The 23,649-nt window shown below is 40.3% G+C and overlaps 1 protein-coding gene across 1 annotated transcript in view; it reads left to right on the top strand.

The window, feature by feature from the left end:
- Positions 1–23,649, top strand: part of PKHD1 (PKHD1 ciliary IPT domain containing fibrocystin/polyductin) — a 595,384-nt gene that overhangs the window by 5,768 nt on the left and 565,967 nt on the right. Inside the window, exons 5-9 of the mRNA XM_003404439.3 lie at positions 4,139–4,196; positions 18,970–19,048; positions 20,892–20,966; positions 22,041–22,105; positions 22,802–22,841. Coding sequence (XP_003404487.2) covers positions 4,139–4,196; positions 18,970–19,048; positions 20,892–20,966; positions 22,041–22,105; positions 22,802–22,841 — 317 coding nt within the window. The remainder of the gene's footprint in view (positions 1–4,138; positions 4,197–18,969; positions 19,049–20,891; positions 20,967–22,040; positions 22,106–22,801; positions 22,842–23,649) is intronic.

Here is a 23,649-nt window from a genome sequence, read left to right as displayed (position 1 = left end):
CGTATTGAGCACTTGTAGGTCAGGCTTTAGCTAAGTGCTTTATGTCCTTTGTCTCATCTAACGCTCACAACCACCTCATGGGGTAGCTGTTATTATCCTTCTTTTACAGGTGAGTAATCTGAAGCTTTGGGAGATTCAATAATTTACCCATGTTGCTCAGGTAGTAATTGGCAGAACAAGGATTTGAACCTGTACCTGGAATCCTCACCTAAACTGAAGTCCATAGAGGAGCCACAGAGTTTACCATTGTTCCTTTTTACAGTTGAGAATACTCAGAGTCTCAGGATGGTGAAAAGATTCAGGGACACGACTTCTTTGGTGAAGGGAGCCAACTTCCACCTCCCCTTGTTGCTTCATGGTCTATTTGTTGCTCTTTCCAACACTAGACTGGAGAGGCATTTCTTGGTGGAACTGTCCTTCAAACTTAGATAGAGCAAATAAGAAGGAGAAAGAAAGAAAGCAAGAGACAGCGAGAGATATTTAGTTTATGAGGCCAGTGCATGACTTATTTTAGAGCCTGGGTACGTATACTGGGGCTTAATTTTATGTTTGGTTCAGTCTACTATCCATTTGAGATTAATTTTATACAAAAACAATCTCTGAAGAAGTAGGTCCTAAACTTCACATGAAAGAAAGAGAATTGGCAGTTTTCCTTTTTGCATAGTTGTACCTTATATAGACAGACTAGAAAAAAAAGGCCTGACGATCCACTTCCAAAAATCAGCCAAGGAAAATCCTATGGATCACACTAGTCTGATCCTGCTGCGCATGGGACTGTTACTAGTTGGGGGTCTGACTCGGCGGCAGCTAATAACAACCTTATATGGGGGTCTCTGTTTTAAGATCTGTTCTAAGGAGTACACTTTAGCATTTTTTTTTTTTTTTTAGTGCTCTGTTAGAGCAAGACTTCACCCTCTAAATTCATCTCTAATAGCTTCCACATTTTATACTAGCAATTCAGTTTTTGAAATTCAGAATTTTCTATCAATTCACATTCAACAACTTGTTTTGAGTCCAGGAGAATCTTGTTTACCTGAATTTTGCTTCTGCACACATGCAGCAGAGAGAAAAAAATGTCCTTTCTTATTAAGTCCTGCACCACCACCTCTGCGCTGTCTCGGGGAATATAACAGAAGGGAGATAGCTAAGCATGCTCCTTAACCACCACGCTGAGTTTGGCTTTGATGTTCCTTTCACCCCAGACACTAGTTTTCCTACTTATTAAAAGATCGGTAAGGAGAGGGAGGGGAACGAAGACACACACTTCCTAAAATTGCACATTAAAGCAAACAAGTCCTTCCGTGGTTCAGATAGCTTGGTGAGTTGATGAAAAATCACCAGGGGATGTAGTTAATGAGAGGCATTCCAAGCTAAATAAAACACGGCATGTCTCTTTGTTTTGGGACTGGTACTGAGGGAGCCATGAGTATTAAAGATTAATTTCTCCTCACCAGTCCACTCCAAAGAGCCTGCTGCAGGCACTGACAAGTTTGAACAACTCACAGAAGGTTTATCAAGCAGCTGGTGGCTGTGGCTTTCTCATTCTAATCCGCCTCTTCTCCTCTCCCCCATCTTGATGCTGCTGACCTCACTTCAGCTCAAGGATCAGCATGCGGGAAGCTTGATTTAGAAGCTCATTAATTTTTCACTTTGCCATGTCTCTTGCTTGGTGGGTGACCAGGGGCCTGTTTCTCTTAGAAGTGTGCCATTTTAGGTTGTGTCAGCTCAGAGAGAATCACAAGGAAGCCCTTTTTGAGGTTGAATCCCGAGCCTGCTCCACCACTCTCTGAGGGTGTGAAAGCAAGTAACAAGGGTGTCACTATAACCCCCACAAACTTTTGGTAGAAGGATTCCAGGTTTTCTGAGCGATAGGTCTTAAAACATTTCAAGTAGGAAATTGTGAGGTATGTTTTCTGATTTGATTTAGATTCGGTTCTTGCATCTGCCTCAGTTTCTAATGCCTGTGAGTTGGGACAATAATCACTGCTCTACCTCATGAGGCCCCTATGATAAAGTTCCACCTGAAATAACATTGGTATGAAGGTCTTCCCAACAGAAGACAAAGGCCTGGTTAAGGGAAGAGGTGTGGGGATTGTGTGTTTGGCAGGTATGTGCGGAATCGCATTAATCTTTATCTTCTGGAGAGATCAGAGCCAGCTCCAGATTAGCAAGGTCACAGCATGCTTATTTTGACCCCCTGACTGCACATATTTTCTGTGAACTATTTTATAACCCTTTCCGTTAAAAAGGGAGCAGCACTAACCTTGACAACAGACTGTATAGCTATGTGGATCAATACTTAGAACCCAAACTTGTCAAGCTACCATTAAAAATTAAAAAGCCTTGATTTTAAGTATCTGATTAGGGCTGTTGATTAACAACGGAGTTATTCTTTGGTAATATTTGCCCTGGGAAGGTGGACTCCCGGGGTGGTGGAGGCAGACCAAGCAAAACAATTTGGTGTCATTTGTTTTACAAATGGGAAGCACCGTAGATTACGGGGAATGGAGGAGGTTGTAGGCATCTAGAGGAGGTTGGGAGTCGGGGTGGTGGGAGCAGGAGACTAGGTCTGATCCTCGGTGAGTCATTGGCTCACGGGTCAAACCCTGGCCTGGTTAGTCCATCCTTATGCCTCTCCTTTTCTTCACACTGGCCCCCAGCATAATTTCCTGATAGTGATGTGCTAATCTTGTCCTTGCTGTTGTTGTCAGCTGCCGTAGAGTTGGTCCCTGACCCACGGCGACCCCATGCACAATGGAACTCAATACCGCCCAGTCCTGCATTATCCCCATGATCAGTTGCAGATCAGATTGTTGTGATCTGTAGGGTTTTCACTGACTGATTTTTGGAAGTAGATCACTAGGCTTTTTTTCCTAGCCCATCTTAGCCTGGAGGCTCTGCTGAAACCTGTTCAGCATCAGAGCGACATGCAATTCACCCCAGACAGAAGGGCAGTGGCTACGCATGAAGTGCATTTGCTGGGAATTGAACCTGGGTTTCCTGCACAGAAGGCAAGAATTCTACCAATGCCCTATTCTTAGACTAACACAAATGCTTATAGTTGAGATGGAATTCCTGAGATTGTCTCATTCTCCCCTCTGCTTCTAGGCAGTGTATTAGTCATCCCAGTTGGGGCAACTCTGTTCATTCACAAGAATTTGAACATCTTCTACATACCAAGCTATACATGGGGATATGACATTGACTGAATCAGGCACTGTCCCTGCATTTATGGAGATTATGTTTAGTAGATGATGTGCCTGGGGAGACGGGGGCATTGTAAAATGATTGAGAATGCCATGACCAGGTTTTTGCCGGCCCCAACCTCTCCCATTAATGCCATTTTCCTCCTTCTTGAAATATAATATTGCTTCCTATTCCTTATTTTTGAATCATTTTCCTCCCAATGGGCACATTCCAGTTCCCCAATAAGCACTTCACTTACGTGCCTACCCAACTTACCATTTTTCATAGCTTGTTAATACCTATCAAGATGCTGACTGATAATAATTTAAGTTGCACTCCTTCCAGTTAAATAAGTGAATTCTTGTCTAGAAAAATAAAAAGCACAAAACTTCGAGGCTCAAAGGAATCAAGTTACAATATGGAATAAAAAGGTTGATATTCTAAAGCATGGCCTGCTATGTTTCCTTCTGGTAAAATGTGTTCCTGGCAGATGGGCAGATAGAAACAGGCTTGCCAAGGTTTAGGGCAATATGGATCAGGATAAAGAGCTGTATGACCTTGATCAAATTCCCTTTGTCTCGTCTATAGAAGAAATGTAATAATGTCTGTCATCTCAGCTTTACAGAAACACAATGAGGATAAAAAAAAACAGATGCGAAGGTGATTTGGAGAGACATAACTATTTATTATTCTAGACTAATGCTTTACGAGGAACCCTGGTGGCACAGTGGTTAAGAGGTTGGCTGCTAGCCAAAAGGCCGGCAGTTCCAATCCACCAGCCGCTCCTTGGAAACTCTACAGGGCAGTTCTAGTCTGTGCTATAGGGTAGGTGTGAGTCAAAATCCACTCGACAGCAACGGGTAATGCTTTATGAGGACTGACTTTCACTTCTTGTGTATGTGGTTGTGAGATTCTAATGTAATACTCACTTGTGATAATGTTTTCTAAACAGTTTTCCAAGGCACAGACACCCATTATTTACCAAGTTAATCCAGCAAGTGGAGTTCCAGGTAAGAGATCTTCTATTAAAACAGAAATAGTTACGAATCCCTTTGCTGAAAGTTGTTGCAAACTCTTCTACCCAAGTGGACAGTCTCTATAAATGGGCAAATTTAGCTTCTCTGCTGCTGTTTTGAAAATAAGTATCAACTTCTGGTTCACTTTTAACCTGGTTTGGTTTCACCACTGGGCATCTTACTCTATTACTTCACTGATAGCAAAAAGGAATCCAAACATGAAAAGAAAAAGGCCAGCAAAATCAAACCAGGTGATGCAGGAGAATGTAGGAACCAGAAATCATCATTGCTCTTAACTCACTAATCATCTGCATAATGACAAATCTTTATTGAACACTTACTATGTGCCAGACTCTGTTCTAAGCCCTTGATGTGCATTGTCTTATTAGAGCCTCAGGAAACTCTGATGGCACAGTGGTTAAGACCTATGGCTGCTAACCAAAAGATTGGCAGTTCGAATCCATCAGATGCTTTTTGAAAACCCTATGAGGCAGTTCTACTCTGTCCTGTAGGGTTGCTATGAGCCGGAATTGACTCCACGGCAACCAGTTATTAGAGCTTCACAAAATCCTAACAATAGAGGAACTCTTATTCTTGTTCCCATTTTGGAAGATAAGGAAATGAGGTGCCAAGAAGTTACATAATTTGTTTAAAGTCAAACAGCTAATAATTGGTACAGCTGAGATTTGAACCCAGACAGTCAAAATCCAGGGTGGCCCCACATACCCATCATTCTGTCCTGTGGTCAGTAGTGTTGGATACTACTTGAGAGGCCATTAACTCTGATTCTTATCTGGAAAGTTTATTTCTGAGTCAGAAAGCACACAGATATATATGTAGAGGCCAGAACGAGAGAAGAGAAAGGGAGAGAGAAAGCTGGGGGATTTACATAAAAGGAGATGGGCTTGCCACTAAGAAATGGATTCGGGAACTGCTAATTCCGCCCTAAAACTAAGTAGTAAACACAGCTAGGATTATATAAATTTGCCATCTGATTCTTAGCAAACTTACACTTCTATTTCAGTTTTTTCATTTGTTCAGAGGGGTTTGCAGAATGGCCTAAGTGTAGGAACACAACTTGGTAAATTTTTACACGTGGTTGTGTCTAAATGCATAAACTGATCTAGTTGTTTTGAATGGCTTGACTGGTCAAGACTGTCACAATGAATATCTAAGTTATTGAAAAGTATTTGTACAACTTTTTTTTTGTGTGTACAGACACAGATTATGTATGTGTGTTTAAGTTATATTCCAAAGAATATGAACTTAGTGTTATCTTATTACTGTGGCCTATTTACAGATCTGTTCTTCTGTCTAATGAAGACATGATCATGTTTAGTAAAAAGAGATGTGAGCTGTGAAACTCACATGCAGACACTCGAGTCCCTGCTACTCTGGTGTTAGACGGCTTCTGTCTAGATGCAGAAGTCTTGTTAGGGTGAGGGATGAGGATGGAGCGGGCCTCTACAGGTGTGAAATGGAACATCAGCTGGCACTCAGATATGTCAGGCTCATTTCTGCCACCAAGTCTGAGTTCCGCACACCGTTTCCTCCACCTTTGTGGGGAACGATTGGTGTTTGGCCTTGTTAGAGTGGTCCCTCTGGGCAGGATCCACACAGCTGCATCTTTGCGATCACTTTCCAGACGATTACTCTGATTTTGTTTGGGAAGCCTGCCCTGAGTTTGCAGCCAGAAAGATGGGGGAGGTGGTGGGGATAGGAAAGATGATGTTTTACGAGCAGTTGAATTTCTATATGTGGTTAACAATCCTCCACTGTGACGCAGAATCCCCTGGCACCATGGTCTGGCTTAGGCATTAGTCAGCCTCTGGGCGGGGGGCGGGGGGGGGGGTCTTTGTTTAGAAACAAAGCAAAAACTCCCAGAAACTTCTGATTTCTATAACCTGTTACTAGAATTTTAAATAGTGCCCATCAAAGCAAGAAATCATGCCCACCAAAGCTGGGAAATGGATAATTTAGGCCTACTAAAATAAGGAGAATTATTCTGCCCATTGTTGGCAGTAGCAGAGAACTTCAGACTCCAGGCTTTCACTAACTCTATGACCTTTGTCTAAGTCATTAGTTTCCCTCTCTTTCTACCCAACCACCTGTAAAATGGCTATAATAAAACTTGGAAGGTTCCCATTGTTTTAGTACAATCAAAAGGCATCCAAGGACTGCAGATGAAAGTCACTTATTGTTAATAAAACACAGGCATAGAGTAAAGGGAACAAAAAACTTGTTAGTAATGTTTTTGGTGGTCTTAAGGGTCTGTGAAAATAACTCAAATTCCTCTGAGTTCAGACCTCATGAGTCCCTTATTGCTTCCATTTTTGAGATTTGACCTCATTAACTAACACCTTTCTCGTCCCTACACATCATTTGTGATGCTAGAAGTTTACACCATAAACGATTAAATCCTCTAATTGCTTGGAAGGCATGTAATTCCAGGCTGTGGGATTGTGTGGTGAACTTTAACTACATCGCCTTACTATGGTGTGTGTGCTTAAAAACGTTTGCCTTGAGCAGTTCCACAGAACTGAGTTTAGGTGTTTTCCAAATGTGAAAGAAATCAGGCTGTGCAGCATTTGGTAGAGGCTCTCAATTGCTATGAGCACTGGGGGTGGAGGGTCATGCTGAGTGCACCTTGATTAAAAAAAAAAATATATTGGTAATGACTGTATCTTCATTCTTGTGGACTAAAAAGGGGGGGGGGGAATATTAAAGAAAAACTTGCTACCCAATGGAAATCCCTTCAAGTCATAGAGAGAATGCCCAGTCGTAGAAGTTATCCATAGATTAGTGAGTAAGGCAAACATCAACCCTTTTGGGAGCCCCAATTGGCCCTATTTTTGAACATGAGCCTAGGACAGAGTGGGCGCACAGTAAAATATTTTGCATAAATGAGATATGCCAATTGCCCACCCTTTAATGCACAGCTTTACTGCTATTTCATATCCTTTTTACTTGTTCTGTTGTTGTTAGTTAGGTACGGTCAAGTTGGCTTCAACTCACAGCGACCTTATGCACAACAGACTGAAATACTGCCTGGCTCTGCACCATCCTCACAATTGTTGCTATGCTTGAGCCCATTGCTGCAGCCACTGTGTCAGTCCATCTTTTCTAGAGTTTTCCTCTTTTTTGCTGGCCTTCTACTTTACCAAGCATGATGTCCTTCTCCAGGAAATGATCTCTCCTGATAACATGTCCCAAGTATGTGAGACATAGTCTTGCCATCCTTGCTTCTAATGAGCATTCTGATTGTTCGTTCATTCAGGTTTGTCCATTCTTTTGGCAGTCCATGGTATACTCATTATTCTTTGCCAAAGCAACAATTCAAAGGCGTCAATTCTTTGGTCTTCCTTATTCATTGTCCGGCTTTTGCATGCATATGACACAACTGAAAACACCATGGCTTGGGTCAGGTGCACCTTAGTCCTCAAGGTGAGATCTTTGCTTTTCAATACTTTAAAGAGGCCTTTTGCAGCCAATTTGTCAATGCAATGCGTCTTTTGATTTCTTGACTTCTGCTTCCATGGGTGTTGATTGTGGATCTAAGTAAAATGAAATCCTTGATGACCTCAATCTTTTCTCTGTTTATCATAATGTTGCTTATTGGTCCAGTTGTGAGGATTTTTGTTTTCTTTATATTGAGGGGTAATCCATACTGAAGGCTGTGGTCTTTGATCTTCATCAGTAAGTGCTTCAAGTCCTTTTCACTTTCAGCAAGTAAGGTTGTGTCATCTGCATAACGCAGGTTGTTAATGAGTCTTCCTCCAATCCCGATGCACCATTCTTCATATAGTCCATTTTCTCACATTATTTGTTCAGCATACAGACTGAATGGGTATGGTGAAAGGATACAACTTTGATACACACATTTCCTAATTTTAAACCATGCAGTATCCCCTTGTTCTGTTTGAATGATTGCCCTGTGATCTATGTACGGATTCCTCATAAGCACAATTAAGTGTTCCGGAATTCCCATTCTCCACATGTTATCCATAATTTGTTAGGATTCACACAGTCAAATGCCTTAGCATAGTCAATAAAACACAGGTAAACATCTTTCTGGTATTCTCTGCTTTCAGCCAGGATCCATCTGCCATCAGCAATGATATCCCTTGTTCCACGTCCTCTTCTAAATCAGGCTTGAATTTCTGGCAGTTCCCTGTCAATATACTGTTGCAGCCACTTTTGAATGACCTTCAACAAAATTTTGCTTGCATGTAATATTAATGATATTGTATGATAATTTCCACTGATTAGATCACCTTCCTTGGGAATAGGCATAAATATGGATCTCTTCCAGTTGGTTGGCCAGGTAGCTGTCTTCCAAATTTCTTGGCATAGAAGAGTGTGCATTTCCAGCACTGCATCCGTTTGTTGAAACATCTCAATTGGTTTTCCGTCAATACCCAGAGCCTTGTATTTTGCCAATGCCTTTAGTGCAACTTGGCCTTCTGCCTTCAGTACCATGGATTCCTGATCATATGTTACCTCCTGAAATGGCTGAACATCAACCAATTCTTTTTGGTATAGTGACTCTGTGTATTCCTTCCATCTTCTTCTTTTTTTTTAATTTTTATTGAGCTTCAAGTGAAAGTTTACAAATCAAGTCAGTCTGTCACATATAAGTTTATATACACCTTACTCCATACTCCCACTTGCTCTCCCCCTAATGAGTCAGCCCTTCCAGTCTCTCCTTTCGTGACAATTTTGCCAGCTTCCAACCCTCTCTACCCTCCCATCCCCCCTCCAGACAGGAGATGCCAACACAGTCTCAAGTGTCCACCTGATACAAATAGCTCACTCTTCATCAGCATCTCTCTTCTACCCACTGTCCAGTCCCTTCCATGTCTGATGAGTTGTCTTCGGGAATGGTTCCTGTCCTGGGCCAACAGAAGGTTTGGGGACCATGACCGCCGGGATTCCTCTAGTCTCAGTCAGATCATTAAGTATGGTCTTTTTGTGAGAATTTGGGGTCTGTATCCCACTGATCTCCTGCTCCCTCAGGGATTCTCTGTTGTGCTCCTTGTCAGGGCAGTCATCCGTTGTGGCTGGGCACCAACTAGTTCTTCTGGTCTCAGGATGATGTAAGTCTCTGGTTCATGTGGCCCTTTCTGTCTCTTGGGCTCATAGTTATTGTGTGACCTTGGTGTTCTTCATTCTCCTTTGATCCAGGTGGGTTGAGACCAATTGATGCATCTTAGATGGTCGCTTGTTAGCATTTAAGACCCCAGACACCACATTTCAAAGTGGGATGCAGAATGTTTTCATAATAGAATTATTTTGCCAGTTGACTTAGAAGTCCCCTTAAACCATGGTCCCCAAACCCCCGCCCTTGCTCTGCTGACCTCTGAAGCATTCAGTTTATCCCGGAAACTTCTTTGCTTTTGGTCCAGTCCAGTTGAGCTGAACTTCCATGTATTGAGTATTGTCCTTCCCTTCACCTAAAGTAGTTCTTATCTACTAACTAATCAGTAAAAAACCCTCTCCCACCCTTCCTCCCTCCCCCCTTCATAACCACAAAAGTGTGTGTTCTCAGTTTATACTATTTCTCAAGATCTTATAATAGTGGTCTTATACAATATTTGTCCTTTTGCCTCTGAGTAATTTCGCTCAGCATAATGCCTTCCAGGTTCCTCCATGTTATGAAATGTTTCACAGATTCGTCACTGTTCTTTATCGATGCGTAGTATTCCATTGTGTGAATATACCACAATTTATTTAACCATTCATCCCTTGATGGACACCTTGGTTGCTTCCAGCTTTTTGCTATTGTAAACAGAGCTGCAATAAACATGGGTGTACGTATACCTGTTTGTGTGAAGGCTCTTATTTCTCTAGGGTATATTCCAAGAAGTGGGATTTCTGGGTTGTATGGTAGTTCTATTTCTGTTTAAGATAATGCCAGATAGATTTCCAAAGTGGTTGTACCATTTTACATTCCCACCAGCAGTGTATAAGAGCTCCAATCTCTCCACAGCCTCTCCAACATTTATTATTTTGTGTTTTTTAGATTAATGCCAGCCTTGTTGATGGAATCTCATCGTAGTTTTAATTTGCATTTCTCTAATGGCTAATGATTGAGAGCATTTTCTCGTGTATCTGTTAGCTGCCTGAATATCTTCTTTAGTAAAGTGCGTGTTCATATCCTTTGCCCACTTCTTGATTGGGTTGTTTGTCTTTTTGTGGTTGAGTTTTTACATAATCATATAGATTTTAGGGATCAGGCACTGGTCGGAGATGTCATAGCTGAAAATTCTTTCCCAGTCTGTAGGTGGTCTTTTTACTCTCTTGGTGAAGTCTTTAGATGAGCATAGGTGTTTGATTTTTAGGAGCTCCCAGTTATCTGGTTTCTCTTCGTCATTTTTGGTAATGTTTTGTATTCTGTTTATACCTTGTATTAGGGCTCCTAACGTTGTCCCTATTTTTTCTTCCATGATCTTTACCGTTTCAGTCTTTATGTTTAGGTCTTTGATCCACTTGGAGTTAGTTTTGTGCGTGGTGTGAGGTATGGGTCCTGTTTCATTTTTTTGCAAATGGATATCCAGTTATGCCAGCACCATTTGTTAAAAAGACTATCTTTTCCCCAATTAACTGACACTGGGCCTTTGTCAAATATCAGCTGCTCATATGTGGATGGATTTATATCTGGGTTCTCAATTCTGTTCTGTTGGTCTATGTGCCTGTTGTTGTACCAGTACCAGGCTGTTTTGACTACTGTGGCTGTATAATAGGTTCTGAAATCAGGTAGAGTGAGACCTCCCACTTTCTTCTTCTTTTTCAGTATTGCTTTACTTATCCGAGGCTTCTTTCCCTTCCATATGAAGTTGGTGATTTGTTTCTCCAACACATTAAAAAATGACATTGGAATTTGGATCGGAAGTGTACTGTATGTATAGATGGCTTTTGGTAGAATAGACATTTTTACTATGTTAAGTCTTCCTATCCATGAGCAAGGTATGTTTTTCCACTTAAGTAGGTCCTTTTTAGTTTCTTGTAGTAGTACTTTGTAGTCTTCTTTGCATAGGTCTTTTACATCTTTGGTAAGATTTATTCCTAAGTATTTTATCTTCTTGGGGGCTACTGTGAGTGGTATTGATTTGGTGATTTCCTCTTCGATGTTCTTTTTGTTGATGTAGAGGAATTCAAGTGATTTTTGTATGTTTATCTTATAACCTGAGACTCTGCCAAACTCTTCTATTAGTTTCAGTAGTTTTCTGGAGGATTCCTTAGGGTTTTCTGTGTATAAGATCATGTCATCTGCAAATAGAGATAATTTTACTTCCTCCTTGCCAATCCGGATGCCCTTTATTTCTTTGTCTAGCCTAATTGCTCTGGCTAGGACCTCGAGCACAATGTTGAATAAGAGCGGTGATAAAGGGCATCCTTGTCTGGTTCCCGTTCTCAAGGGAAATGCTTTCAGGCTCTCTCCATTTAGAGTGATGTTGGCTGTTGGCTTTGTATAAAAAACCCACTGTAGATGCCCTTTATTATGTTGAGGAATTTTCCTTCAATTCCTATTTTGGTGAGAGTTTTTATCATAAATGGGTGTTGGACTTTGTCAAATGCCTTTTCTGCATCAATTGATAAGATCATGTGGTATTTGTCTTTTGTTTTATTTATATGGTGGATTACATTAATGGTTTTTCTAATATTAAACCAGCCTTGCATACCTGGTATAAATCCCACTTGGTCATGGTAGATTATTTTTTTGATATGTTGTTGAATTCTATTGGCTAGAATTTTGTTGAGGATTTTTGCATCTATGTTCATGAGGGATATAGGTCTATAATTTTCTTTTTTTGTGATGTCTTTACCTGGTTTTGGTATCAGGGAAATGGTGGCTTCATAGAATGAGTTAGGTAGTATTCTGTCATTTTCTATGCTTTGAAATACCTTTAGTAGTAGTGATGTTAACTCTTCTCTGAACGTTTGGTAGAACTCTGCAGTAAAGCCATCCGGGCCAGGGCTTTTTTTTGTTGGGAGTTTTTTGATTACCGTTTCAATCTCTTTTTTTGTCATGGGTCTATTTAGTTGTTCTACTTCTGATTGTGTTAGTTTAGGTAGGTAGTGTTTTTCCAGGAATTCATCCATTTCTTCTAGGTTTGCAAATTTGTTAGAGTACAATTTTTCGTAATAATCTGATATGATTCTTTCAATTTCAGTTGGGTCTGTTGTGATGTGGCCCATCTCGTTTCTTATTTGGGTTATTTGTTTCCTTTCCTGTATTTCTTTAGTCAGTCTGGCCAATGGTTTATCAATTTTGTTAATTTTTTCAAAGAACCAGCTTTTGGTTTTGTTAATTCTTTCAATTGTTTTTCTGTTCTCTAATTCATTTAGTTCAGCTCTAATTTTTATTATTTGTTTTCTTCTGGTGCCTGATGGATTCTTTTGTTGCTCACTTTCTATTTGTTCAAGTTGTAGGGACAGTTCTCTGATTTTGGCTCTTTCTTCTTTTTGTATGTGTGCCTTTATCGATATAAATTGGCCTCTGAGCACTGCTTTTGCTGTGTCCCAGAGGTTTTGATAGGAAGTATTTTCATTCTCGTTGCATTCTATGAATTTCTTTATTCCTTCCTTAATGTCTTCTATAACCCAGTCTTTTTTCAGCAGGGTATTGTTCAGTTTCCAAGTATTTGATTTCTTTTCCCTAATTTTTTTGTTATTGATTTCCACTTTTACGGCCTTGTGGTCTGAGAAGATGCTTTGTGATATTTCGATGTTTTGGATTCTGCAAAGGTTTGTTTTATGACCTAATATGTGGTCTATTCTAGAGAATGTTCCATGTGTGCTAGAAAAAAAAGTATACTTTGCAGCAGTTGGGTGGAGAGTTCTGTATAAGTCAATGAGGTCAAGTTGGTTGATTGTAGTAATTAGGTCTTCCGTGTCTCTGTTGAGCTTCTTACTGGATGTCCTGTCCGTCTCTGAAAGTGGTGTGTTGAGGTCTCCTACTATAATTGTGGAGGTGTCTATCTCACTTTTCAGTTCTGTTAAAATTTGTTTTATGTATCTTACAGCCCTGTCATTGGGTACATAAATATTTAATATGGTTATATCTTCCTGGTCAATTGTCCCTTTTATCATTATGTAGTGTCCTTCTTTATCCTTTGTGGTGGATTTAACTTTAAAGTCTATTTTGTCAGAAATTAATATTGCTACTCCTGCTCTTTTTTTGCTTATTGTTTGCTTGATATATTTTTTTCCATCCTTTGAGTTTTAGTTTGTTTGTGTCTCTAAGTCTAAGGTATGTCTCTTGTAGGCGGCATATAGATGGATCGTGTTTCTTTATCCAGTCTGAGACTCTCTGTCTCTTTATTGGTGCATTTAGTCCATTTACATTCAGCGTAATTATAGATAAGTATGTGTTTAGTGTTGTCATTTTGATGCCTTTTTATGTGTGTTGTCGACAATTTCATTTTTCCCACTTACTTTTTTGTGCTGAGACATTTTTCTTTGTAAATTGTGTTCCTCATTTTCATAGTATTTGACTTTATGTTTGCTGAGTTGTTACGGTTTTCTTGGTTTTTATTTTGAGTTATGGAGTTATTATACCTCTTTGTGGTTACCTCAATATTTACCCCTATTTTTCTAAGTAAAAACCTAACTTGTATTGTCCTATATCGCCTTGTATCCCTCTCCATATGGCGGTTCTATGCCACCTGTATTTAGTCCCTCTTTTTGATTATTGTGATCTTTTACATACTGACTTCAATGATTCCCTCTTTTGAGTGTTTTTTTCTTTTTAAAATTAATCTTAATTTGTTTTTGTGATTTCCCTATTTGAGTTGATATCAGGATGTTCTGTTCTGTGACCTTGTGTTGTGCTGGTATCTGATATTATTGGTTTTCTGACCAAACAACTTCCTTTAGTATTTCTTGTAGCTTTGGTTTGGTTTTTGCAAGTTGTCTGAGCTTGTGTTTATCTGTAAATATCTTAATTTCACCTTCATATTTCAGAGAGAGTTTTGCTGGATATATGATCCTTGGCTGGCAGTTTTTCTCCTTCGGTGCTCTGTATACGTCACCCCATTGCCTTCTTGCCTGCATGGTTTCTGCTGAGTAGTCTGAACTTATTGATTCTCCCTTGTAGGAGACCTTTCTTTTATCCCTGGCTGCTTTTAAAATTTTCTCTTTATCTTTGGTTTTGGCAAGTTTGATGATAATGTGTCGTGGTGTTTTTCTTTTTGGATCAGTCTTAAATGGGGTTCGATGAGCATCTTGGATAGATATCCTTTTGTCTTTCATGATGTCAGGGAAGTTTTCTGCCAGCAGATCTTCAACTATTCTCTCTGTGTTTTCTGTTATCCCTCCCTGTTCTGGGACTCCAATCACATGCAAGTTATCCTTCTTGATAGAGTCCCACATGATCCTTAGGGTTTCTTCATTTTTTTAAATTCTTTTATCTGATTTTTTTTCAGCTATATTGGTGTTAATTCCCTGGTCCTCCAGATTTCCCACTCTGCATTCTAATTGCTCAAGTCTGCTCCTCTGACTTCCTATTGCGTTGTCTAATTCTGTAATTTTATTGTTAATCTTTTGGATTTCTGAATGCTGTCTCTCTATGGATTCTTGCAACTTATCAAATTTTCCACCATGTTCTTGAAGAATCTTTTTGAGTTCTTCAACTGCTTTATCAGTGTGTTACCTGGCTTTTTCTGTAGCTTGCCTTATTTCATTTCTGAGGTCATCCCTGATGTCTTGAAGCATTTTGTAAATTAGTCTGTATCTGGTAGTTCCAGGATTGTATCTTCATTTGGGAAAGATTTTGATTCTTTAGTTTGGGGGGTTGTAGAAACAGTCATGGTCTGCTTCTTTAGGTGGTTTGATATTGACTGCTGTCTCTGAGCCATCACTAAGATATTGTAGTGATTTATTCTATATTTGCTCACTGAGTCTTATCTTGTTTTGTTTTCTTTCAATATATGTAGATGGGCTACTCGATTGCACTGTCTTGATTGTTGTAGCCCTTGACTCACTTATGACCTATTACCAGCTGGTTTGGGCTGTTACCAGATATATATGCCTGAGTCCATTCACTATTCTGGAGTAGAATCTCCAGATATATATGCCTGAGTCCATTCACTATTCTTGAGTAGAATCTGATTTTGGGTCTTCAAGTGTGTGATGCACACTGTCACCTAACCACCTTGAGAAGTAGCGGTGATAGTTGTGTGCACCAGATTCTAGTAGCAGTTGGGGTTCACACTCTAGCGGGGGCAGGATGCTGACAGGCTTCCCCCAAGTGTCAGTGAGGTAGGTGTGTCTCTATTCCTAAAGCACCTTGGTGGGTGGGCTCTGCAGCTGTACCTTAGGCCCCCAACGCAAGTACCTCTACAGATTGGTAGGTGTCACCCTCCTTAGACCCCTAAGGCAAGAGGCTAGGTGGTCTGGGGGGAGCTTCAGCCCTCAGTTCCCTGTTGTGGGTCAGTGAGGGCTCTGTTGAATATGCAGAGATATCAGACCTGGGAAACTTGTCTTTCCAGTAAATCCGCTAAAACAAATGCAGTCAGATCCCTATCAGAAATGCCTTTGCATTATAATAGCCACCTTATTCCCCGTAGGGATGAAAGCCTGAGACTGTGGATCACAGATGCTTGGCTGGAGCTGGTTCTGTGTTTTTAGTCCAATTAGGGAAGGATTTTTGGTCCCTGGGTTTTTTGTGGTTGCTTCTCTCAGGCCAGAAGAATGGGTTAGGAAAAGACCAAAAAAAAAAAGGAAAAGTAAAACCGTGGAGCAGTTCTCCCTCTGGCTCAGGAAATTCCAAAGTTAATGAAGCTGCCTGGGAAGGGGAGGGGAGGGTTCAGAAAAACAGGAGAGAGTAGCACCCCGGAATATAGACAAAGTTACTTATCTTGCTTGGGATGGCTGTTTTATCTGAGATTTCTGAGGGGTGTGTTGTGTGTGTGCGCTGGCTGGGTAGAGATTGCCCCCGAGGGTCAGGCCCGCGTCCTGTGCTTGCACTGTCTCAGAAGCTGCGGTTAGTTCCTCCGCTCCCAGTCCAAAGCCCAGTGTCAAGGTTCCCCGGCTGGGACGCTGCACTCCCGGCTCCAAAAACAGTTGCTGCCTCCCGGCGACTTCTCCTCCTGCCAGCCGTGTCGCCGCGCCGCCTACGGGGACCGGCTGGGCCCCCTCCCGAGGTCAGTTCAGGGGGGTAGGGCTGCGTCCCGTGTTTGCACTGTCAGAGGATGCTGTGCTCAGCTCTGCTGCACCCAGTCCAAAGCCCGGTGCCAAGGTTTCCGGACTGGGACGCTGGCTCCAGGCTCTGAAAACAGTCGCTGCTTCCCTGTAGTTGTTCGTTCTCGGTCTCTGTCACTCAGGTCAACTCTTTAAATCTGTGTTTGTTGGTCAGGGTTTGTAGATTGTCATGTATGTGATCAATTCACTTGTTTTTCCGAGTCTTTGTTGCAAGAGGGATCCGAGGTAGCGTCTACCTAGTCAGCCATCTTGGCCCCCTCCTCCTTCCATCTTCTTTTGATGCTTCCTGTGTCATTTAATACTTTCCCTGTAGAATTCTTTGGTATTGCAACGCGAGGCTTGAATTTTTTTTTTCAGTTCTTTCAGCTTGAGAAACGCTGAGCGTGTTCTTCCCTTTTGGTTTTTATCTCCAAGTCTTTGCACATGTCATCATAAAACTTTACTTTGTCTTCTCAAGCTACCCTTTGAAATCTTCTGTTCAGCTTTTTTACTTCATCATTTTTTCCTTTTGCTCTAGCTACTCGATGTTCAAAAGCAAGCTTCAGAGTCTCTTCTGACATCCATTTAGGTCTTTTCTTTCTCTTCTGCCTTTTTTAATGACCTCTGCCTTTCTTCATGTTTGATGTCATTCCACAACTCATCTGGTCTTCGGTCATTAGTGTTCAACGTGTCGAATCTATTCTTGAGATGGTCTCTAAATTTAGGTGGGATATGCTCAAGTTCGTACTTTGGCTCTCATGGACTTGTTCTAATTTTCTTCAGTTTCAACTTGAACTTGCATATGAGTAATTGATGGTCTATCTGCACTTGGCCCCTGGCCTTGTTCTGACTGATGATTTCAGCTTTTCTATCATCTCTTTCCACAGATGTAGTTGATTTGATTCCTGTGTATGTACCATCTGGCGAGGTACCTGTGTATAGTCACTGTTCATGTTGGTGAAAAAAGGTATTTTCAATGAAGAAGTCATTGTTTTTGCAAAATTCAATCACGCAATCTCTGATATCGTTTCTATCACCAAGGCCATATTTCCAACTGCTGATCCTTCTTTGTTTCCAACTTTCACATTCCAATCACCAGCAATTATCAGTATATCCTGATTGCACATTTGATCAATTTTAGACTACAAAAGTTGGTAAAAATCTTCAGTTTCTTCATCTTTGGCCTTAGTGGTTGGTTCGTAAATTTGAATAATAGTCGTATTAACTGGTCTTCCTTGTAGGCGTACAGATAGTATCCTATCACTGACAGCATTGTACTTCAGGATAGATCTTGAAATGTTCTTTTTGACAATGAATGCAATGTCATTCCTCTTCAAGTTGTCATTCCCAGCATAGTAGACCATATGATTGTCTGATTCAAAATGGCCGGTACCAGTCCATTTCAGCTCACTAATGTCTAGGAAATCAATGTTTATGGGTTCCATTTCATTTTTGATGATTTCCCATTTTCCTAGATTCATACTTCGTACATTCCAGGTTCTGATTATTAATTGGATGTTTGCAGCTGTTTCTTTTCATTTTGCATCATTACACATCAGCAGGTGAAGGTCCTGAAAGCTTTACTCCATCCACATCATTAAGGTCGACTCCACTTTGAGGAGGCAGCTCCTCCCCAGTCATCTTTTGAGTGCCTTCCTACCTGGGAGGCTCATCTTCCAGCACTATATCAGACAATGTTCCACTGCTATTCATAATGTTTTCACTGGCTAATTCTTTTCAGAAGTAGACTGCCGGGTCCTTCTTCCTAGTCTGTCTTGGTCTGGAAGCTCAGCTGAAACCTGTCTGCCGTGGGTGACCCTGCTGGTATTTGAATACTAGTGACATAGCTTCCAGCATCACAGCAACATACAAGCCCCAACAGTACAACAAACTGACAGACACATAGGGGCCTTCTTAATTAGGTCCTGTCTGGGTCTTTCATAACACTTTGTACTTTGAGATATGGAAAAATGTGTAGGACCCTTGAATACCTATTTAGGTCATGTGATATGATATTCTCATACTCACATCAGCAAGTCTAGAGAAAAGTCTTATGAAGTGTGGAGCACCACAAGGCATGCTGATTTAATCCTATATTGGGCGGATGGTCTACACATAGCCAAGAGAGTGGGACAAGGCAGTGTATGAAAACCGCCCCACCCTCCTGAAAGCCTCACACTTTATGGGACTGTGAGGAAGACCCATTATTCCTTCAGTGTTCCACATATAGATAAATCTATGATGGAAATATGCCAGCAATCATGGGGATGATTCAGGAATGGGCAAAGTTTCATTCTGTTGCATATAAGGTCACCATGAGTTAGAGTTGACATAATGGCAGCTACCTATCTATCTCTATGATGGAAATAGTTAATTATTTTAGCTTTCTTATGTGTAATATTGATCACTGGGTCTTACCACTGACTTTACTTATCGTACAGTTTATTAAAAAAGTGTTTGGTTTTTTTGGGACATGATTGGCTTGGCCATATTGAGTAGAGGTAAACAAAAGGAAACCCAGCTTATGTTATACATTTAGAATTTGAGCTAAGTACATTAAATCACAAATATCATCCTAAAACAGGAGAACTAATACATGTGTATGGCTGGTTTATCACCGGAAGATTGGAAACCTTTGATTTTGATGCTGAGTACATTGATAGGTAAGTGTGTGTTTTGTTTCTGTTTGCAAATAATTATAAATACACTGGATTGCTTCCTAAGACCAGCTTCTTTGACAGCAATAAATTGTAAGCAGTTGGCAGAGAGTTGCTATTTTCCTCTTTGCAGTTTGTGGTTGCTGGTGAGCTGGGCATCACACAAACTTTGTTAACGTAATTGTGACTGCTTGATTAAGTTTGTCCGTTTATTTACTGGCAGCTAGTGACTCTGGGCTCAGTGTGAATGGGATTTTCATTTTTGATTCTTAACCCTCCTCCCTGTTTCCCAGGCTGCAATAAATTCTTTATAAAATGATGCTTAATACCATAAGTCCATTATAACTTCCTTGTTTGGTTGTTACTAATTTGTGCATTTAGAAATTCTATTAGTGTGATCAGAGGAAAATGTGGAAGCAGGTACTGAAAGCCATTGAATTTTTAATGTTTTCTGGGAACGATTTGGATGTTGTCTTAGGCTGGGTTATCTAGAGAAACAAAACCAGTGAAGCGTATAAACATATGTATAGAGAGATTTACATCAAGGAAATGGTTCATGTGATTGTAGAGGCTGGAAAGTCCCAAGTCCCTGGGTTAGGCTGGAGGCTTCTCCTGACTCATGTAGCTACAGGGGCTGCAAACCCAAGATCAGCAGGTCAGACAGCAGGGCTCTGGCTCACAGGCTGTAGAGACTGATAAATCCCAAGATCAGCAGACAAGACAGCAGGTAAGCTGCTAGTTCAAGTCCCAAGAACTGGAGATCAGATGAACAGAAGCCACCTGCAGGATCCAAAGTGAGCAAAAGCCCATGAGCCTTGCCAGAAAGTCCACCTATACTGGATGCAGGCCATGCCCCCAAGAAAACCCCCTTTCAACTGATTGGCTACTCACAGCAGATCTCATCGTGGAGGTGATCACATTATATCAGATCTCATTATCAAAGTGATCGCATCATTATATAACCGCCAAACTACACCATAACTGCCAAACCGCTGAGAATTATGGCCCAGCCAAGTTGACACACAACCTTAATGATCACAGATGTCAACGTGACTCTTTTCACTGGAGACTTAAGTGGAAATTGGTGTTATTAAATTATTCATGCTAGGGAAAAAGAAGAAAAAGAGGAGCAGTGTTAAAGTTGTGGCCTTTAAGCAGCTGTCATTATTCAATATATGAAGTAATTACAGTGAGGATTTATAAGATAAAAGGAACATAGTCCTTCTATATGACTAGCTGAAAAGATTCTATACACTGGCTCTAATTTTCTTTTCATCCCTGGAAGGAGTGAGAGTATACTTCTCCTCTGTTCTGTTCTATCTTTCTAATTCTGCTGTAGCTGAAGAGAGCATGATTTGACTACTCACAGGATCTACATTTTGGCATTAAGTACTGGTCAGCTTGTCTTGAAAGGAAATTTCTCTTCCTGTCAGGGACAGGAGTGCCATGTCCATCCTTAACAGTATGCCATGTTCACTACTTGGTCACATCTCAGTACTGGTCCGGGATACAGCCTTCGAAGGGGAAAATATACAAAGCCATAAACTCCACAGTTGTTCTGTATAGATCCAATACAACCAGAGTCAGGTTGATAAAGATTTTTTGGGAAAGGGAAACTCTTCCTCTGCAGTGTCAAAGCATGGATTATGATAACTGCTGAACACCCTTACTCTCAGGCTGAGCATTTGACTCAAGATTTCCTCAGGGACAGTCTTTGATCACCTGTAATAATGCTTCAGAAATCCAGAGGCGAATGTTCCTAATAATGCCTCCTCTAAGTTCTGTCAGGAGTGTTTGCTGGGAGCATTGCACTATTGTCTCCTGTCTCATCTTCCTACTTTTTACCCAGCCCATTGACCTTGGAAGCTCAAGGAGACCAGTGGTTCACTCCTTGCTCTCTTGTAAACAGCAAGACAGAAAGTCGGTGAGTGTCTTTCTTTTCTTTCCAACAAATATGCTTTTAGATTCTTCCACATGAGTACAACACACACATATATGCCTTTTTAAAAAAATATATAACTCATCCATAACTGTTGACTGTCTTATCTTTAAACTTACTGAAAAAACTCAGAATTGATTCAAAATGCAAACTGAAGTGGAATCTAAGAATGGAAATTGAGGTGGATATTGAAAACGAATAGCTAATACTAAGTGCCTACTATAGGCCAAGCCTTGCTATAAGGCTTTAAATTTAAGTCACCTAATAACCTTGTGAGTATATATGGTTATTAGTCCTACTTTACAGATGAGGAAACTGAGGCACAGAGAGGTTAAGTAATTTGCCCAAGGTCTCACAGAGAGTAAGTGGCAGAGCTGGGATTTGAACTCTGGCAGCCTAACCAGCCTACAGAGCTCAGCTCATGCTCTTAGCCACTACACTATAATGACTAGCTATGGTGGGTGGTGGTAGTGGTGGTGGCGTGTGACTGATAATTAAAAAAAAAAGTATCCACACATTCACAGTTCAGATAACTAACATTTTCCTGGATTTTCGCTTTACTCTGAACTGAGCATTTTCACCTTTCCTCGAGGCCATCACAAGAATTACTCTCTATGGCTAAGCTTTTGGGGACTTGCATTTAGTAGAGCCGAATTCCATAATGTGGTTTCTGGTTTCTTTAATGTCTTTGCTCAGGGTTTTTCTTTTTTGGATTTGCACTTGGTAACAGGCCCCCCCCCTTTTTTTTTTGCTAAGCGTTTTGTTATACTTGTCATATAACAGATTTTGGAAAGAAAGAACTAGATGGAGGGTAGGAATAAGTTATATTTTATCTCTCACATTGTGTGCTTGATTGATAGCATATGTATCAGCAATAACTCTAGCTGATGTTACCCTAAGCGTTTGCCCCAATGAGCTCATTATAACTTAAGTATCTACCAATTTTCTCTAGCTGCTTTGTACTATTTTATTTTACCTTACTTTCCAGGCTAAAGAGTCAGAACTTCTGAACTGAGTTGTCTGGTAATTCTTACCTCAGTTTTTTGATTCTTTTCTCAGCTATCCTATTCAGGAAGAGCATGGCCTTGGGACTCTGCAGTGCCGTGTGGAGGGCAATTACATTGGTCTGTTGGAGAAGCAACGTTATTTTAAAGTCTTGTCCATTTTTTTCCCTGTATATATAAAGAAAAAAAAATTTTGGGAATTGGTACTCATGAGGATAGTAATAATAATTAACATTGGACTTAACATTAACAAGGACTCTCTGAGAAACACTATGTGAAGCAGTTTATCTATAAACTAATTTAATCCTCACCATAAGCCTGTGAGGTAGGTGGGATTATTTTCACTTTACAAGTGAGGAAATTGAAGCGAGTAACTGGTGGAGCAGGATTTAAATCCAGCTTAATCTAACTTGAAGCCTGGGCTCTTGTCTGCTCTATTCTACTACATTTGTCCTTATATTGCTGGAAGTCAGTGCAGCTGATGGTGCTAAGCCTATGAAGTGTTTATTTGGGACACCATTAGAAAATTATGGCATGGAAACGAAAAACCAAACCTGTTGCCGTTGAGTCAATTCCAACTCATAGAGACCTTAGAGGATAGAGTAGAACTGCCCCATAGGGTTTCCAAGGAGCACCTGGTGGATTTGAACTGCCAACCTTTTGGTAAGGAGCCATAGCACTTAACCACTATGCCACCAGGGTTTCCTATAGTATGGAGGGTAACTTGATATCTAGAGTCCTTGGTTTTATGGTAGCAGTGGCCTAGCCTAGGCAATTCACGCAGATCCTTGTATTCTGTTTTTCTTTTTGTTACAGGTTCCCAGAACGTTAGCTTCTCAGTATTTAATAAAGGAAAGTAAGTAATTGGGAGTATGAAAACTTGTCTACACTTTACATTATCTATCTTTCTCATCTTGATTTCTTAAAAATTTTTTTTAAATGAAAAATTTCAAACATATACAAACAGAATAGTACAATGAAACCAATGTACCTACTTGACTTCTTTTACTTGGCTGAATATTATTGTGTTCTCATGATGCATCTACAGATACAATACAAATATTTCAATGTGACAATGGCACAGAATTTTGGAAATGACCTCTTAAGAAATATCATAATGTTGTAAATTCACAACTGCCACGTGTGTCTCATGTGAAATGTAGTTTCATAAAATGCATTGTATCATTTCAGGAAACTCTAGCTTCAAGATGGGGAGGGTCCAAATTTGATAGAGCTTTGTAGAGATACTTTATTTTTTTTTTAGAGACAAAAAGTTTAATTTTATTACAATTGTTTTTTAAGTCAGCTATGATTTTGATAAATATTATAGGTAAATCTTTAGAAGTCAAAATTTCAAGATACAAAAGACCGTAAATATAGACTGTAATTCAGCCTAAAGACAAGATTCTAAATCTAATTACCTGTAGTGTAGCTTAGTTTCAGTATTTCAAATATATGTATAATCCTTAAGAGTTCTGTATGCCTTAATCTCATGTTCTGCCACTATATAATTTTCCAAGTGTCTTTCTTAAAAGTGCATTGTCTAGTTGATATTAGTTTCATCATAATGGTAAAAGCACATACTACCTATAGCCAGACAGCCGAAAGTACGGAGATTCTTCTCTCTCCAATTTAGGAAGGAATAAAATTAAAGTCTATTGAGT

The sequence above is a fragment of the Loxodonta africana genome, chromosome 1 (genome assembly GCF_030014295.1).
Source record: "Loxodonta africana isolate mLoxAfr1 chromosome 1, mLoxAfr1.hap2, whole genome shotgun sequence".
NCBI classification, from domain to species: Eukaryota; Metazoa; Chordata; class Mammalia; order Proboscidea; family Elephantidae; genus Loxodonta; species Loxodonta africana.
Note: the sequence above shows the minus strand (reverse complement) of the source record. Positions and strands in the feature narration are given on the sequence as shown.